Source organism: Macrobrachium rosenbergii, chromosome 21 (genome assembly GCF_040412425.1).
Source record: "Macrobrachium rosenbergii isolate ZJJX-2024 chromosome 21, ASM4041242v1, whole genome shotgun sequence".
NCBI lineage: Eukaryota > Metazoa > Arthropoda > Malacostraca > Decapoda > Palaemonidae > Macrobrachium > Macrobrachium rosenbergii.
Window position 1 is genome coordinate 61,205,817 of NC_089761.1, and position 20,831 is coordinate 61,226,647.

The 20,831-nt window shown below is 41.3% G+C and overlaps 1 protein-coding gene across 4 annotated transcripts in view; it reads right to left on the reverse strand.

The window, feature by feature from the left end:
* LOC136850241 (probable methylthioribulose-1-phosphate dehydratase) overlaps positions 1–20,831 on the reverse strand; it is a 188,759-nt gene that overhangs the window by 68,668 nt on the left and 99,260 nt on the right. For all 4 annotated transcript variants that reach the window (XM_067123909.1, XM_067123911.1, XM_067123912.1 and 1 more), the window contains exon 6: positions 14,197–14,303. In XM_067123909.1, the coding sequence (XP_066980010.1) occupies positions 14,197–14,303 (107 nt within the window). The remainder of the gene's footprint in view (positions 1–14,196; positions 14,304–20,831) is intronic.

The window sequence follows — 20,831 nt, forward strand, 5'->3', positions numbered from 1 at the left end:
CTCAGTGATGTGATAACTATGCAGATATGAAAGGGTTAATAGGTGAGAGGCCTGGGAAGACTGAAAAGACTGATCCCCATTCTTGCCTCCTCTTAGGAGGGAGGCCTGCAATCCTTGTCAGTGCCTTGGTTGTGGGGAGGGCATTTGGGGATTAGAAAGCCCCAAGCTAAGCTATATGGTTAGCCTCTGCACAAAACCTCTAGAAGACTGCTGGCTTTGCTTCACTGACAATGCCTAGGAAAGCAAGTTGTCCCTCCAGTCCTCCCTTTTTACTTTGATCGCCTTCTGCACCTGCACCGGCAGGAACTAATGAGGAGAGTTGGTAATGGGGATATTTCTTAGGCTCAGCCAGCTCTCAGGAGAGCTGGCTGAGCCTAAGAAATATCCCCATCAGCCAGCTCTCCTGAGACTTCTCATGGGACACAACCAAAAGGATGGACTCTCTCTTCCTGAGGATGGTGTTGGCCCCAATGTTGGCTATCTGCCATGTAAGGTAGGAGGCAGGGGACCTCGACCACTTCTTTGGCCTAGGTCACTCCCCTTCCCAATCCCTACTCACTGATGCAGAAGGTTGAGACCACCTGTAGGAACCTCACATGGGCCACCATATTGGATTCTAGAACCATCCCGAAGAACGAAAAGCGCCTCCTTCAGTGTCACAAACATCTCATCCCTCTCCCCTTCCCTGGAGGGAGCAGAGGAGTTTGATGAAGGCAGACGAAAAGGTGGAATTGAAGCAGGAAGGGACGAGGGGTTCAAAAGGCAGACTTCTCGATGAAGAACTTCCCTTCTGTTGTCATCATCGCTTCTTATAAAGGGTCCCCCATAGGGTCTGCCACCCATCATAATCATCACACATTGATTCTCTATAACATTCTTTCCCATGACAAGAGATAAATGAATACATACAGAATGCAAATCTATCACCACTGGAGATGTGAATTTATAAAATGGTTTCTCTTTCCCTGCACAACAATGGGTTTCAGGTTTCCCTTCAATGGTAGTCATCACTACAACAAAGGGGGTTATTACACATGTGGGACACAAAATGGTGACCACTTCAAAAATGCACTAACCCCACCAAAAAAACACAGGAAACACACAACAGGCTTCCAAAGGAAGCAACACAAGGAAAATGGTCTTCTGAAAGCATAGAAATAACATAAATACAATATGAATTGGAATGCAAGCCGCACATCAGCACAAAAACAACCCTAAAGCAAGTATGGCTGCCAACACAGTGGACGAGCTAGCCCAGATGAGGTCAGGATGAAGCCAGTGGACCTACCCAATATGATTTTATTTTTTCAATAGTCAATACTACCACCCAAAATGCAAGAAATGATTGTTACTCCATTATGAAAGTGCAGGTTCATATCCCCATAAGAACAACAATAATTTAAATCACCAAGGTAGACAATTTCCTTGGCAAAAAAAAGCAAGTTTAGCACTGCGGCGGGATTTCACAACCACACACTCACCCTAACAAAAAAACAGCACATACACCCACCTCGTACTAGGCTAGGCCTACGAATTCCCGACGAACTTTTGCCAAAGCAGGAGGAGGTCACGGAGTCACCACAACCGCCGATCATGCCAATGCTCACCACCAACAACAACAGTCCACAACCAAGAAAACAACAAACCAACCAGTACACAAACACGACCCAAAACAAGACTCAAAAAGACTCAACCACGAAGATTCAAACTCACCTCACTAGGAACACAGCTGAAAAAAAACAACCAGGCTATTACACGACACCGATCACGCAACCAAAACAGCCAAAAACCCAAAACACGCCCAAAGTACAAACACTCCAACCACAAAGCCTCCAAACACCAAATCACACAAACTGAACATAAAAAAAAGCAACCAAACTCCGATCAACTACTGGGAAAACCATCCTTTTTGCACAATATCTCTGTCCAGACTCCCGCCACGATCATCCGAAAAAACACAGTTCCGCGCACTCCCAAAACAACGAAACACGACACCTCACGGACAATCCGAACGTAAACAAAAGAAAACTACACTCTCTAACGATATCATTCACCAACCACGACGCCGCTGTTCTTTCTCTCTCTCTCTCTCTCTCTCTCTCTCTCTCTCTCTCTCTCTCTCTCTCTCTCTCACACACAAGACGTCGTTGTTCGTTGTTTTCTCTCTCTCTCTCTCACACAAGACGTCGTCAAATGCAATAACCTCATTCCTCCATATTACTCCCCCACTACATTTGACGACGTCTTCTCACACACACACACTACCCAGATTTTATATAGACTTAGGCAGGACTCACGGATGCTCCGGAACAGGCCCCCTGGATTTTGTTCGAGGGCCCTCATGCATTCTCTCTGTCTCTATTCCCTTCTCAGCACCATTTTCACTTAACCCCTCCAGTCCATCCCATTCCAGACGCACACTACCCTCCTCATCACTATCCTGACCTATCTCACCCACCACTTCATCCACACCCTCCACCCTGCCCCAAATATCTCTCCAAATTCTGCCACTAACCCACTCAACTCATTCATAGTTCTGTCCAGCTCTCGCAAAGACTCATCCATACTACCAATCACCTGCCTACTAGTTGGTTCCTTTCCCACCGAAATTTCACTCACCCCAACTAACTCAAAGCCACACACTGTATGTATCATTCATGCTATCCTCAGTATTGCATGCCCTATCAATCATTCTCACCCCCGCAAGCACACCCTTATCACACAACTTACGCTTCTTCCGTTCACTTACTTCCTCCAACCTCCTCCGCTTTCTTCCATACTCAACCAACACCAACTGGCGGTCCTCCAGACCCATTTGCTCACCGAAACTCGGCTCGCATTTATTCGTCCTCAACCAATCACTCATTGCATTCTCCCGAACATATTATGCGGCACCTCTCTCCATCTACGCAACTGGCTGATGTGCTCTAATCTCATTCACACTTCAATCCAATTGTAGTTTTCCTAAAACGTAACTCAATCCACTTGGCCCCACCTCCAAAATCTTATATGGCCCATCAAATTTCTCTCTCATCTTACTTACATTCATTCTCCCTCTCTCAATCACCTTTCTCAATACTCTATCTCCAACCCCAAACCTTTCAAATCTTTCACTCGCCCTCTTCCACAACCCACGGTCATCCTCCGTTAACTCCAACCTTGGTCTAACCACCCTCTCAAAATTTAACACATATTTCAAGGAGACATACCTAAGCTTTATGCAACGTGGAGTTATACACCCACACTGCACGTCCAACATGTACATCCCAATCGTCATCACATTTACTCATCATTCGCAAATCTCCGTCATCGTTCTCACAGTTCTCTCAGCCAAACCATTCGCACTCGGCATATACGGGAGTGGCATACACATGCACAATACCCCACTGCCTCAACATTTCTCAAACTGCCACCCCACAAACTCAGGCCCATTGTCACTCAACATTCTCATAGGCCTACATACACACATCGGCAATATTACTTGCCCTACCATTCGTGCAACAGTTTCACTCTTTTTATCCTTGATGGGGACCGATATACAAACTTACTCATGTGATCCACCATCACAATCATTCCACATGCCCTCTGCAGTCCGTGGTAATGACACGCAATCAATCACAACCATCTCAAACAATTCTTTCATCTGCAGTCGAAGACTGGCGGATTCGCTTGCACACTCTGATATTTCCTCTCTGACAATCTTCACACACAGCTACATCCGCACAAATCTCGCTCAACCCAGGCACATACAATCTCTCTCTCATACACCTCCACAACTTATTCTTTCCTAAATGCCCAAAACGATCATGTACCAACAGACACACTCACGGCTGCATCGAAGGAAAACACCGGTATATACACCCCTTCATTACACAACCCCTCCTGATGCAAAAAGTACACCACATTCCTACACACCACAAACCGTCCAGCAACCCTCCTGTATGCATCCAACTCAGGGGGCCAATCCTCCACTCACCCCCACAATACACACCGCCCGAACATACTGACCCCCACACTCTGATCCTGCATTTTGCTCAACCTCTTCCTCACTCAACAAATCATTCTCACCCCCAGCAATATCAATCATTCCGACGAAATTCGCTACAACCACGTCCACCGTCCCTACATCCTAATTATTTCTCTGCCCCCTTCCTACGAACCCCTTCCCTACATCTACATTCACATCATGCACTCTCAGAAAATCTACCCTGGTACAAAAAAACAAGTTGGCATATCATCTTTTGCCATGATTATGAAATCATGAACCATTTCTAAACCCCCTAACTTGATCTTTAATTGTATTTCTTCCCAAACCAAAACACTTCCTTGCCCTAACCCATGTATCCTCACACCTGCAGACTGCTTTTTCACTCTCCAATCACACCCCCAAAGTTCACTCACCACCAAATCACTCACCAAAGAAACCTGTGCCCCCGTATCAACCAAGCCACAATACTCACCATCATTTACCCCACAAATGTTACCATTTTCCCTTGCGTGTCATGCATGCACACTCACTGCCACACTCATTTGGCCACCTGCCTCACAATCATCTTCACTACATTCACCTCGGCCAGCCCACTACACTGACCCTCAATAGCCCCCTACTTTCACACTCCAAAGCCTCATGCTTTCCCAACCCCCTCCTCCACCAACCAATTACAGCTATCTTCCTGACACTGAATATTCAAAACCCCATGCTCACTACCCACATTTAACCCCCCTTTATACTCAACTGGTCTGCTCCACCCATAGTGCAAAACCACTCTGATTCCAAACAAATCTGCTACCGCCAAAAACAATTGTACCAACATTCTCTCGTTGTCTACCCCTTCCTCCTCCATGCACACCCCCAATCTTGCCCAGAACTCATTCACGTTCTCAGGTACCCCTTTAACCAAACCCCTATTTTCCAAATCTTTTAACCCCAAAATAAGCATTGCCAAACCCGATCACTCCCCACAAACCTTTCCCTTACAACCAACCCCTGCAGGAACCTTGTTCAGGTCCCAGTCACTTTCCACAGTATTAACCCCTCACCACACATTCTCGACATTGCATCTGCAATCACATTCTCAGCCCCATTATACACTCTATCTCAAAAATCAAACTCACTCAAATCCTCAATCGTCCTTGCAACTCTAGCATTCACACTCCTTTCTTAATCATATACATCAATGGGCGATGGTCCGTCTCACAATAAACTTCACCCCATACAAAAACACACTCAAAGCCTTAACACAAAACCTTATTATGCGGCTAGTTCTTTCTCAACAACAGAATACTTCCGTTCTGCCTTATTAAAAGCCTTACTTACATATGCAATTACCCTCAACTGATCCTCTCCATTTACCCTCTGCATCTGCATCAAACACCCCATACTAAACTTACTTGCGCCAGTAAACAACTCAAGCTTACTCGCACCCTCACTATAGTCTGGGAAAGCCAAAGTGACATCTCTAGCAGCCTCCTCTTTCAATCTCTCAAATGCCTCTACCATCTGCTCACCCCACTTTAACCTAGTGCAATTCCTCTTTCCTGTCGATTCAGTTAACCCTTAAACGCCTGTTGGACGTAGCAAATGTCGACTAAAATTGTCTGTTGAATGCCGAGTGGACGTAGCAAACGTCGACTACAAAAAATTTCAACCTTCGGTCAACTTTGACTCGACTGAAATGGTCGAAAAACACAATTGTAAGCTAAAACTCTTACATTCTAGTAATATTCAATCATGTACCTTCATTTTACAACAAATTGGAAGTCTCTAGCACAATATTTCGATTTATGGTGAATTTTTGAAAAACTTTTTCTTACGCCCACAAGGTAACTCTGCCGCTCAATTTAAGAAATTCTTTCATCATTTTGTCGTAACTTTTGCACTGTTCTATATTAGCTGTTACATAAAGTTTTATATATGAAAATGTGCAATTTCATGTACAATACAACAGAAAATAACTCATGGTTGTAGCTTTTATCAGTTTTGAAATATTTTCATATAAATCACGATAACTGCCAAAATTTCAACCTTCGTCAACTTTGACTCGACCGAAATGGTCAAAAAACGCAATTGTAAGCTAAAACTCTTACATTCTAAAAATCTTAATCATTCTAAGTAATATCCAATCATTTACCTTCATTTTGTCAACCAATTTTGCAGTCTGTAGCACAATATTTCGATTTATGGTGAATTTTTAATCGAAAAAAAAATCATAAGAAAACCTTTTCCTTAATGCTCCGCCATTGAAATTCTTTTGTCACGTTGTCAAATTAATTATTTGCACTGTTTTATATTAGTCGTTAACATAAAGTTTTATATATGGAAATGTGCACAATTTCAACCGTAACAATGTGCACAACAGAACATAAACAGAAAATAACTCATGGTTGTAGCTTTTATCAGTTTTGAAATATTTTCATACAAATCACGATAACTGCCAAAATTTCAAGCTTCGGTCAACTTTAACTCGACTGAAATGGTAAAAACGCAATTATAAGCTAAAACTCTTACATTCTAGTAATATTCAATCATGTACCTTCATTTTACAACAAACTGGAAGTCTCTAGCACAATATTTCGATTTATGGTGAATTTCTAAAAAAAAAAATTTTTTCCTTACGCCATGCGCTGTAACTCGCCGAACATCTCAGAAATTCTTTCATGTTGTCGTAATGTTTGCATCGTTTTACATTAGTCATTACATAAACTTTTATATATGAAAATGTGTGCAATTTCAAGTAGAATACAACAGAAATTAGCTCATGGTTGTAGCTTTTATCAGTTTTGAAATATTTTCACATAAATCACGATAACTGCCAAAATTTCAACCTTCAGTCAACTTTAACTCGACTGAAATGGTAAAAAAAACGCAATTGTAAGCTAAAACTCTTACATTTTAGTAATATTCAATCATGTACCTTCATTTTGCAATAAATTGGAAGTCTCTAGCACAATATTTCGATTTATGGTGAATTTTTTAAAAACATTTTCCTTTACGCTCTGAGCTGTAACTCGGCTGAACATCTCAGAAATTCTTTTCGCCTTGTTGTCGTAATATTTGCACCGCTTTATATTAGTCGATACATAAAGTTTTATATATGAAAATGTGTGCAATTTCATTTACAATACAACAAAAAATAACTCATGGTTGTAGCTTTTATCAGTTTGAAATATTTTCATATAAATCACGATAAATAGAAAAAATTCGACTTTTGGTCAACTTTAACTCGACCGAAATGGTCGAAAACTGCAATTGTAAGCTAAAACACTTACAGTCTAGCAATATTCAATCAATTAGCTTCATTTTTCAACAAACGGGAAGTCTCTAGCACAATATTTCGATTTATGGTGAATTTTGAAAAAAAAAATTTTTACGTCCGCACAAGTTACTTAATTCATGCATCATTTTGTGATAATATTTTCTCTGTGTTGCTTTGATCATTTTAAAATTTGTTATATACCAAAATCATCGCAATTTAGTGTACAATACAACTAAAAAAATTAAGTCATTAGCTTTAACCGTTTTGCTTACAGCAGCGATTTGTATACAATTATATACAAGTTTTTTTTTTTTTCGCTGTCATATATTCCAATATTTATATATGATGATATTTTTTTCATTTCTGATGGTTGCATACTAAACTTCAGGCAATGACAAAAAAATGAGCCAAAATGAACTCTTAATCTTAAAAACTAAGCATGCTGTGATTTTTTGAAAAACTTTTTCCGCTTCGTGTTAACTCACCGAATGCCGCCATGCATACGGGAGACATTTTTGTAAACAGGGCTTCGGCGTAAAGGGTTAATGGTTTACCTATTCTGATCAGTCCCTGACAAATTTCTCCCAAACTCGATCAAGCCCAAAAGCCTTTAACTCGCAAGACTGTCTGGGGACGGGAATTCCCTTTACCTTTGCACAAACCTTTCACTCTTCCTTATGCCGCCGACTTACCACATGCCCAAGGAATTCCACCTCCCCAGCCAACCATGTACACTTCTCAAGTTTCACCTTCACCCCACCTCCTCCAACCGCTCCAACACCCTTTCAAGCAACTCCATATTCTCTGCAACAGTCTCACTGCAATCAAAATGTCATCTATAAACACAGTCACCTTCTTCCGATCAAAACCCGCCAAGACCACATTCATTGCCCTTTGAAAGCAGCAGGTGCATTAGCCAATCCAAAGCTCAACCTTCTAAACTGGTAGTGGCAACTGCCACTTGAAAAAGCAGTAACTGGCCTGCTTTCCTCTCAAGCGGCATCTGGTATAGCCCCTTACCAGATCCAATTTGGTAAATAATTTCGTCCCCACACATCTTATACACACAATAGGACACCACATTCATCGGAAATCGTTCCCTCACAGTCACCTCATTCACCTTCCTGTAGTCCACACATTCTCAAACTTCCATCCGGCTTTCGACAGGGACTATGGGGCTATTCCAGGCACTCTCACTCTTCTCAATCACCCCATCCTCCCAAGCTCCTCACACTGCTCCTCGATCTCATGAGTGACAGGCGGGAGAAGTGTCGGGGACGCTGATATATAGTGTCGTCTTCCAAAATTATTTTGAATTCTGGAAGCTTTGACTCCCCAAAATCCTGGTCACCACGACTCAACGCCCCCCGCCTATCCCACAACATTTGCACCAACCGGTCCCTTTCGTTATCGCCAACATTTTCAGTCACTGCAACTCTTCTTTTCAACTCCTCATACTGCCAATCACTACCCTCTTTCATACAACCTGTCATTACCTGTCATAGCTCAACGTATCTCTCGTCATCTACATTCACCAACGATATAAAACCCTGCAATCTCCCTCACGATACCCCGCACTCGTTTTTTCACACTCGGCAACGGTCATGAACACCCGGGATTCTCCATATCCAAAACCCCATCATACACACACACATTTGCCCTCACTAACTTACTCACATCCACACCCTCAACCACATATTCACACTCATCACTGTTGGCTATCCCAAGACCATCTGGCCATGCAACCCTTACACTCACAACCTCACCCACCTCCCGTGGTACCTTCACCCTCTCTCTTGCCACCAGTGGTACTCCCTTCCACAACTTGTGCTCTACTCTTCCATCCTCACCCAAATACAAACCCCCACGTACAACCCCCTTCATATGCAACTCTATAACACTCTCACTGGACGGACCACCATCCCACACCCCTTCAAAATCTATATCCTAACAACATATCGTGTTTATCATTAGCCCCTCAATCACACAAAAATCACTCTCTTCCATCACTACCCCACCAATTTCTATCTTTTCACACATCATCCATACTATAAGTACCCCTAAATTTCCTATCCCACGGACCTCACCCTTACAATTCCTTATCTCACACTCACCCCAGTAACTTATCGTACCCATTTTTAAACAACACATTTACATTACACCCAGTATCAATCAGAGCAATCAAACACACACCCTTACAAATCACTTGCACGCTCATACACTCATGCGTTTTACCCCAAACCCTTTCTCATGCATCAACCCTTCACGCACATGCATTACCCTCACCGTCTGCAATCTGGAGGATCCACCCAACTGAACCCCTCACTAATTAGTTTCCGAACTGGTACTCTGCCCCACTCTCATTCGCCTACACACACTCGCCACATGACCTTCCACCCCACATTCGGTACACTTTGCTCTCCCTTCCTTACACATCCTGGCATAATGCCCATTTTGCCCACAGTTACCACAAATTATGCCCCCATGGGTACCCCGACAGCCACTGGCTATATGTCCTATCTGCCCACACCTATAACACTTGATACCCCTAACCTTCTTACATTCACTCACCAAATGCCCCGTTTCTCCACACCCAAAACAAGCTCCCAGTGCCCACCGACATTCATTTTTCTTATGCCCCACTTTCCCACACCTATAACATTTCTGCCCTAGATCATAACTAACTAACCCTACCCTTCCAATACTACTACTTCTATCTCTCTGTGGCCCCTTGATATTTGCATTATTTACGTTTACACTTCTATCAACTACTTGCTCTGCCACCCACCTCGGTCCTGCCAAAACTGCTTCCCTATAGCTTCTAAATTCTGGTACCTCTGCCCTAACGCTAACACTCCGACTCTCTTTCGCGCATCTGTCAACCTCATGTCTTCAACCAGACCCAAAATTTCATTCCACCTCAACCTTTCATTCGTTCACTTCATCGTTTCCTTGCGCTTCCTATTTATGAACTCATACACACCCTCGGGTACCGTCGCCAACAACTTTCGTACTAACTCTTTGCACTCATTTATTCCCTCATCACCAAATTTCCTTCTGGCTAATGTTTCCAACCGACAGACGTACATATCCAAAGATTCACCATCATTCATTCTTGCCTCATCGAAATCATGTTTCCTCTTATACTTAACACTATTTTTGTCCTTCTTGCCTGTTCTATAATCCTACTTTTAATACTTTCATAGGACACATGACCTACACTCATTACCACTCCATACATACTCAGCAAAACCCTGTTAAGAAACCCCCTAACTCTCGTGCCCATACCCTCTTATTCTCTCCATATTTAGCCATGCAATAACCTTCATACTCCCTGAAAAAATCCCTTATATCCCTACTTCCATACTCTTCATACTTCTCACACCATGGCACTTCTCTCACATACATAGCCTTCCGTACTTCTTTCTCACTCTCACTGTCGCTGCCGCTAGTTTCACTCTGACCTTTCTTACACTCTTCCGAATACAGCAAATCCACTTCCACACTAACATCCATCCTCCCAACTGCACTTTTCTTACCCATCTTCTCAACTGCCCTTATCCAATCTCCACTATCCAACTCACTTTCTTCTTGTTCCTTACTCTTTTCCCATTTCCCAATATCAACTTTCTCCTCATCCTTCCTAAGCCCCTTTCCTTTTTTCTTCTTTTCCTCACCCCCTTTCTTAACCTTGTCCTCCCGTTTACCTTTAGCCAGCATCTCTCTTCTTTTCCTTCTTTGCTGCACCTAAATCACTTCCATCACTCTCATCTCCACTCTTCTCTACCTTCTGCAACCCTTCTGGCCCATCCCAAGACCCAGGGAACCTCCTCCTACAGCTCCTTCTCCAAAGAACTCCTTAAGCATTCCCTTCATCATTTCCTGCATCCTACTTACTGCAGACTCTAACTTCTTATCCATTCTTTCTTCAGACTCTTTCACCCCTCTTTTCATTTCTTCTTTGCACTCCTTAGCATTCCCCACCTCCTCCAACTGACTCCTCAACTCCTCATTCTCACTCCTCAGTCTCCCATTCTCCTCCTCCAGCCTACCCTGGAGTTCCCTAACACCCGGAGTTCCTCTCTCAGTTTCTCTATCTCACTCATCCTGACCTCTTACTCTCACTCTACCCACCACAAAACAATCCTAACAGTAAATACACAACAGCCCCACGTTGGGCGCCAAATAATGTGGCGGGATTTCACAACCACACACTCACCCTAACAAAAAAACAGCACATACACTCACCTCATACTAGGCTAGGCCTACAAATTCCGGACGGGAACTTTTGCCAAAGCAGGAGGAGGTCACGGAGTCACCACAACCACCGATGATGCCAAAGCTCACCACCAACAACAACAGTCCACAACCAAGAAAACAACAAACCAACCAGTACACAAACACGACCCAAAACAAGACTCAAAAAGACTCAACCACGAAGATTCAAACTCACCTCACTAGGAACACAGCTGAAAAAAAAACAACCAGGCTATTACACGACACCGATCACGCAACCAAAACAGCCAAAAACCCAAAACACGCCCAAAGTACAAACACTCCAACCACAAAGCCTCCAAACACCAAATCACACAAACTGAACATAAAAAAAAGCAACTAAACTCCGATCAACTACTGGGAAAACCGTCCTTTTTGCACAATATCTCTGTCCAGACTCCCGCCACGATCATCCAAAAAAACACAGTTCCGCGCACTCCCAAAACAACGGACAATCCAAACGTAAACAAAAGAAAACTACACTCTCTAACGATATCATTCACCAACTACGTATGCCGCTGTTCTTTCTCTCTCTCTCTCTCACACACACAAGATGTCGTCGTTCGTTTTCTCTCTTTCTCTCACACACACAAGATGTCGTCAAATGCAATAACCTCATTCCTCCATAGCACACACTCTTTACTAACCCCAATTAACACTATTGCATCTTTATAGTTTGAGCGCCGCGCCTACCAGAGATCCGAGGTGTCTGGGAGCACTCGACAGCACAAAAAAATAATTTTTTCAAAAATTCAGCAAAAATAGAAATTTTATGCCAACAACGTTCATTTTGCTGTCCTTTTTTTCTCATTGTTTATATTTTATGGTGGAATAGTCAGAATAAGAGTCCCAGCCCTCTAAATACGAAAAAATTTGAGTTATTTAACAAAAAAAAATCTGTACTTATTTTTACATTTTCGTTCGTAGTCCAAAAACTATGAAAGTCAGGCAAATGAATTTTTTTTATGAGAAAGCCAACAAAATTCTCCAAATATTGATATATAAAATAATGAAAAACGAATAAGTACAGTAGGTGAAAAAATTGATAGAAAAGAGGGTAAGAAAAAGAGCGCTCTGCCCGATGTACGGTGAGAATTAGCGATAGAAAGTTTTTTTTCTGAAGAGCTCTATCTTGGTTATTTTTCATTGGAATTACCTTGTAATATTAAAAAATGTAGAGGAGAGGTTGAGGAATACAGTGAGAGTCAAGAAAAATGGTTTTGGTAACGGCAACAGTTTCATTTTGATGTTATAAGCTCATTGAAACGAAAAAAATGTTACCGTTGTCAACATTATCGTTCGTAGCTCAAAAACTATAACAGTTAGGCGAATGAATTATTTTTTATGAGAAAGCCAACAAAATTCTTTAAATATCATTATATAAAATAATGAAAAACGAATAAGTACAGTTGGTGAAAAAATTGACAGAAAAGAGGGTAAGAAACAGAGCGCTCTGCCCGGCGTACGGTGAGAATTAGCGCTGGAAAGTTATTTTTTTTGAAGAGCTCTATCTCTGTTATTTTTCATAGGAATTACTTTGTAAATATACAAAAATGTAGAGTAAAGGTTGAGGAATATGGCGAGAGTCAAGAAAAATGGTTTTGGTAAAGGCAACAGTTTCATTTTGACGTTATAAGTTGATCAAAACGAAAAAAAATGTTACTGTTGTCAACATTATCGTTCATAGCTCAAAAACTATAACAGTGAGGCGAATGAATTATTTTTTATGAGAAAGCCCACAAAATTCTCAAAATATCGACATATAAAAGAATGAAAAACGATTAAGTACAGTTGGTGAAGGATAGAAAAAGAGGGTACGAAACAGTGTGTTTCCAATAATGTAATCCCACATTTTATAAAAAATGTAAAAGAAAAATGTAAGATATGAGAGAGAAGCGTGGGTAGGATCAGCTGATTACATTGTGAGAATTTTACTACGCCAGGGGATTTGCGCATGCGCAGTACAGGAACTGCTTAGCTGGCGTACTGATGCCTGAGTTACACGGTCCAAGGTATGCTTTAGCCTATGGAAACCACTAATTGTCCGAATAAAAAAAAAATTTACTCCTAACTCATACGAAAAATTTCGGTAAATTTTACGTAGCGGTACGTCAGTCAGGTAGGAAGGGGAGTAGGGTAATTTTAAATACCACTACGTCACTTAACCTACATGTAAAAATTACTGTGTCCAGAAAGGTTACTGGAATGAAAAGCCCACCTTAGACATGAATAGAATAAATTAGAGACAGGAACAGCATCAGCCCTTAGTAAAAACTTTGCCTACCCATACTACGTCCAATTCTGCAGAGGAAGGCAGACAATCACTGGTCCCCAACAAACATACAATAAAAAATTAAAATGTGGAGAATACAGAAAAGACTTAGACCATGACATGGTTTGGTACAGCTTTAACTTCATATAGGTGACCTGAGAAAATAGTGACCCGACATGATGACATTACAGTTGCAAAATGGAATAAGGGTAGTTGCAAGTGATGGGGATATAAGTACTGCCCTACATAGTGGAGTGTTCTGTTGAGCTAAAGCAGGTTGGTGCAACTACAGTAGTTATACATGGATTAAATTGGACATTACTTAATAACAATGTAATTATTGAGTAAATATATTAAAGAAAATTTTGAAAGATAAAGATGCAAAATGGTTACCTTGATCATCTCTAAATGAGTAACTCGGAACTCTGGACCAGGATATGCCAAGGTTGCCATGACAGCAGCTTTTGAGTGGGAGTGTATCACAGCACCTGCTCCTCTCACTGGAAATTGAAGAGTTTGATAATTACCTTTTTTTACAGAGTAGCCATTGTTTGTCCTCAAAGCAATTACGCTCTCATGGTCCCCCTAAGGCTCCATAAGACAGACCAACCATTCTCAAAGAATTCTTTTATAGCTGGTCTTGACCAGAATACAGGTAGTGCTTACTGGCACAGAGATAAAATATAAAGGACTCAGGACAAGAGGGCTCCATCTCCTGTCCACAACAACAACCAAAGTTTTCCTTTCATCCTACTTGCACAGATGTGACAACAGAGCGTACGTTGGCTATCTTCTTCATTACACTCTGGTGTCTGTCACAAAGTTCACACATCCCCAATGTTTGCTCTGAAAATTGCAATCATCATACCCACTTTAATTACATACAGTTTAAGACCCAGTGAAAAGTTTTACTTCCTTAAAAATTCTAGTGGATAGGCATACATTTGTAAAATTGGGAGCCAGTAGGTCTATTGGAAGGTAAGAAGTTGGGATTAGATTGCTAGGCTACTCTGTAATTGCTGGGCTTTATTTTTTTTTATATCTGTCAAAGTGATAATTAGCATTAGCACATTAATATTAGACAATTCTGTTACTGAAACAGTAAATCGGGTTAACCTAACTTTTCGTTTATGAAACATAGCCTTGATAGTAGTTCAGAGTCATGCTTGACTTAAAAGCCAGTATCTCCTTTGTAGTATTTTATAATCACACTAAACGGATTTTATGATATAGAAAGTTCCCCACTTATCCTTAATACTGGGTTTTATGGATATGACCCCACGATAATGTTACCTAACATCATACTATGAACACATACTTGTGGCTATGTCAGCCTGTTTTAATTTGCAGAGTTTGTTGCCTATACAGGCAGTCCCCAGTTAACGGCGGGCTCGGTTAACAGCAATTCGGTTTTATGGCACTTGTCTAGCAACGAAAATCGGCAATTTTCGGCGCTGAAAATCGCCGATTTCCGCTTTTCAGTGCCGATAACTGGGTATTGGCACCGATACATAGCTAACAGTGGTGCCGATAACTGAAAATCGGTGCTTTTTGGCGCCGATAGCCATAAAAAAACGCCGAAATCACTGATTTTCGGTTATCATCACACCCTCAGAAACGGAACCCCGCCGATAACCGGGGACTGCCTGTATATGTTTTATTCTTTGCAGTCCTAAGGTGCCTTATGTGATTATGTTGGGTCTGGCTATGAGATTAATGCACCTTCCTGTTAATATTTCAGCATGACCACTACTCATGGCAATAATGTTTCAGGTAAGTCACAGATTATCAAGGGTTTTCTTTACTCAGGATACCCATTAGGGTTTGACAATAAATAACAGGAAATACATGAACCTATATACTGTACAGGCAGTCCCCAGTTATCAGCGGGGTTCCGTTCCCGACGGCATGACGACAACCAAAAATCGCCGCTAACCAAAAATCGGCGATAATAGCACTGATCCCCGGTTAGCGGCGCCGATAACCGGTTAGTGGTGCTGCCGATAAGAGGCAATCAGCGCCATTAACCAGTTATCAGTGCCGATAATCGGTTATCAGCGACGAAAATCTGGTTACCGTCGTCGCTAGACAAGCGCCATAAAACCAGATCGCCAGTAAGCGAGGCTGCCGATAACCGGGGACTGCCTGAATGTATTATCCCTCGTGGTTCTACTTTGACTTACCTAATTTTGTTGGGTCTGCCTGCAGAATTACTGCACCTTCCCTATGTCAGGAATACTGCCTCTAATAACCACCTCATAAACTCGGAGACTTCTTTGAAAGAAATATTTCTGAAGTTAATGATGTACTCACCTTTTGGATATCATGTGACTAAGGAAATGAGTGAGGATCTGTCTTTTTAATGAGGGAAACCTAAATATTTCTCTGCCCTTTTAGAGTGGTTTGTTTAATGCTAGGGTGTAGGAAAAATAGGACCATCTGGGATGTTTGCTGTGACATTTAGGTAAACCTTGAGTGCTTGAACCATGCATAATATTTTATCCAAAATACTAAGTTCCCTTATCAGGAAGGGGATTTTCCCTCATAAAAGGTCCTCAATCTTGGCCAGGATGATAGGCTAAGAGACAACAGTAAATGACAACTAGGTTTGAGTGATGAACTGTTGTCCCCGTCGAAAAGAACCCAGTACACTAATCCAGCTCATCATGCCAAAGTGGTAAAAAAGACTGCCTTTTGGAACATAGGAGTTATAGCTGTATTGAGCCCACTGAATTAACGATATGACAAGAGTCTAAGAAGCTTATTCAGGGACCAGGTAATGGGAGTCCTGCGAGAGCTGGCCTTTGCTGTGCAAAAGACAAGAAGGGAATTAACAGTTTCTGTATTAGAATCCACTCCAAAACCATAAAGCAAGGGTTTTGATAATGCTGCCTTGTATGCCATGATTATTGTAATAGCAAGGCACTTAACCTCAAAAGATATATATGTAAAACTGTTTCAAAAGATTTCAACTGGGCTCTTAGTATGGAGGTAATCTAACTGTATTTTCCATATGGACTGGTATGTTGGATAGATGAAGTGTATAGTTTATGTATTAGGTACCTAGCAATGTTAAATCATTTTTATGGTAGGATAGCTTTAAAAGCTCCACACATGAAGGTCATGGTTGAGAAAGGAGGATGCATAGACAACTTCCCCTCTTTCTGTCAGGGATAGAACAGTGGATGGTAATGGAAACTATTCTCTCACCTGTTGTTAGAGATAAAAGGAACCAATGACTGTTCATCTAATTCAGGGCCACTAGGTAAGCAGTTCCATTAAAAGCTAGTAGATTGTTTAAAGCCCTCGAAATCTGGGGCAATGGAGGAAAAAGGTGTATCATCCTCCATTCATTCTAGTCTTGTAGGATGCATCTCTTGCTATTGCCTGAATGTCCAGGTTCACACACACAGACACACACACTGGATTTAGATGATTCTCACACTTTTGGATGTGGAAACATGTTAGCGATTACTACCTTGAGAGGGACTGTTGTCTGGAAGAGCTGGGCTGTGCAAGGAATCTTCTCAGTCCTTCCTTATCCTGGTTTGAGTGCTGTTGGGAAGAGACAGCCAGCCATGAAAAGTATCCCAACAAAGTCCCAGCCTCAGAAAAAGTATGCTGAATGTAAGGCAGGACTTGTTTCTAATTATTAGGAAAACTTTTGACTGGAGTCTGTTGACTACCACTCACAGGTTTTGTCTGTACTCTTCTCTGGCGGCTTCCCAGATTAACCATTCATGTAGGTAGGACACCAGTTAAACTTCTTTCTTGAGGGCCCATAAAATAACTAAGTACAATATATCGAAAAATTTATGCAAGCAATGTGTTTGTTCAAACTTGATGGGTTGAGGATCAACCTTTGTTCAGAGGAATCCTTGGAGACGCAGAAGAGTGTTAGCTAATAAGCACAACTTTCTCTATGGCCATTTTTAAGAGGGGCTTAGTTTTTGAGAAAAAAAAAAAAAAAAAAAAAAAAATCTCCTTTAGAGGAGAGGGAGGTGAGACCATCTGTACCCTAGCCCATTGAAAATTTTACCATCTCCAAGGGGGAGAACTTCCACAGCATGCCTGTTCCATAGGGCTCCACCTCTTCCATTTGTCTTGAATATGCAGTCCAGGAGTTGATTTTCCATTTTCCCCAGTATGAGCATCTTTGTTCATTAAGGGGTGCTGCTGCTATTGTTGTCCTTTCTTTTGTTGTTGGAGGAATCCTTTAGTAGTGACTAGAGACTTGTATGGTTCTGATTCATACTGAGCTCTCTTAAGCTTAGGAAGAGGAAACCCTCAAGAGTATTGTTCCCAGCTTCCCCTCTTCCAAGAATACCATAAATTGTGCAATTCTGTTGTTGAGCTTGTTCATTGAGTTGTGCAGCAACAGACTCTTCAGACAGGTCCCGGCAGAAGGGGAAGAATGTAATAGGGAAGTTACGTTGGGGAGCGAAATGTCGGAGCCTACCAATGCTTTCATTCGAGCCATAGTGTGACTCCACAGAGTCTAGTGTTCCACATAAGGTCCACATAAGTGTTTTGGTTAATGCAGTGAACATTGTTTTGAAAGATTCTGGAAGTTCTCTAATAAATACTTCCAGCATAGGAGTAGAAGTTATAATATTGATGAGGTGTAGCTGAGCATAAAATTCTGCCATGGCTGTCCTGAGATTTTTCTCGTATGCATCCAAAATTGCTTGGTAGTCATGTCCAATGGGAGCTTTTTCCTCTCAAAAGGAAGGACAAGTGTTGCCCATTCCTCTGTAGAAGTATCAGATACTGGAACAGCGGAGACAAATGGCTTTATTTCTACCATTAACTGTTGTTTCCCAGTCACCAAAAAATTCTGGAATTCTGTCTGCATATGATTGATTGTTTTTAAAAGTGAAGGGATGGAAGGCCGGTGCCTCCTGGAGAGGGTACTGGTTCTCTAAAATTGTTGTTGTGCTATATTTCCCTGTAAACTGGAGAAGTTTGCTTCTATTGCTTTCATTGCAATGTTAATAGGCAGGATAACCATCTCCTTCAGCAGTTTCTGAATTCCTATTGAAAGAGGGACCAAGTGCCATTCAGTACTGGGATAGGCTGCTCTGCCCCCAAAATTATATATCCTCAAGCTCAATCATAGTTTTCCTGTAATTAATGAGGTACTTTCCATCTGATGAAAGGATGTACATTGAGGTATCTCGCCAAGGGTTATCATTATCATTCTCAGGGGTGGATATTGGTGCCTGTACTACATTTTGATTTGAGGTTTTATAGTCCAACCTGATCAAATTGTTACCAGTCAGAGCTCTTGGAGCGAGTAGGTTGTCTCTTATTACTCATTATGATTTCAATGGGGATCTGGACAACTGGTTCAACTTCTTTTTGGGCTGGGATTTTTTATTACCCTGTTCCCATGACCTAAGGTTTTTGGTGAGAAAACTAATCTCTGCCTGGGCAGACTATGCAGCCTCCCTATCGTATAGTTCAGAGGATGAGAAATTTTTACACATCACTCTCAATTCCATATCCAGGACAGACCTAAATTCCTCATGGGAATCATGGATAGCATCTCTGATAAGCTAATGTTCAATAGGAAGGTCATCCTTGATGCTGTTCATGATTTCCTCCCAGAATTCTGAAAGTACAGCAAGTGGAATTTTCCTATCAGAGAAGTCTGCATGAACTGATTGAGCCAAGGCAGTTGTATCATCACTGCCTGGCAGTATAAAAGGTACAGACACTTCAGATGGGATTGGGTGGACCCTATCGAGTCCCCTTCAATATCTGATTTCTGCATGGGAGAGGCAATGTTCTCATATGAAGTATCTCTCTCATATAAAGCAGAAGACTGTTTTCTAGATCTTCCGGATTCAGAAGGGAAATTTCAGCTGGTGTATCAATTTCTTGTTGGATGTTAGTGGACATTTCGTCTCTGTTGGAGGAGGTGACATTTCATCTCTATCGGAGGAGTTGAAGTGGGAGTTCCTAGAATCCACTGCTTATGAAGTATTGGCAAAAATGTGGATTCTGCTTGGAGAGGGATGGAAATACACACCGCTGAAGTTCTGCCAGAACAATGTGATCTTCTTCCGTACTCCTACTGAAACCTATACTAATAGAGACAACTTAACCCTTAAACGCCTATTGGACGTATCATACGTCGACTAAAATTGTCTGTTGGGTGCCGAGTGGACGTACCCGTCGTCGACTACAAAAATTTCAACCTTCGGTCAACTTTGACTCGACCAAATGGTAAAAACGCAATTGTAAGCTAAAACTCTTACATTCTAGTAATATTCAATCATGTACCTTCATTTTGCAACAAATTGGAAGTCTCTAGCAAAATATTTCGATTTATGGTGAATTTTTGAAAAAACTTTTTTCTTAGGCATGACAGGTAACTCAGCGAAAATTTCATAAATTCTTTCGTCATTTTGTCGTAATTTTTGCACTGTTCTATATTAGCCGTTACATAAAGTTTTACATATGAAAATGTGCGCAATTTCATGTACAATACAGCAAAATACAACCCATGGTTGTAGCTTTTATCAGTTTGGAAATATTTTCATATAAATCACGATAACTGCCAAAATTTCAACCTTCGGTCAACTTTGACTTGACCAAAATGGTAACAAAATGCAATTTTAAGCTAAAACTCTTACGATCTAGTAATATTCAATCATTTACCTTCATTTTGCAACCAATTGGAAGTCTCTAGCACAATATTTCGATTTATGGTGAATTTTTGAAAAACTTTTTTCCTTACGTCCGCGCCAGAAATTCTTTAGTCACGTTGTCGTAATGTTTGCACTGTTTTATATTAGTCATTACATAAAGTTTTATATATGGAAATGTGTGCAATTTCACGTAGAATACAACAGAAAATAACTCATGGTTGTAGCTTTTATCAGTTTTGAAATATTTTCATATAAATCACGATAACTGCCAAAATTTCAACCTTCGGTCAACTTTAACTCGACCAAAATGGTAAAAAACGCAATTATAAGCTAAAACTCTTACATTCTAGTAATATTCAATCATGTACCTTC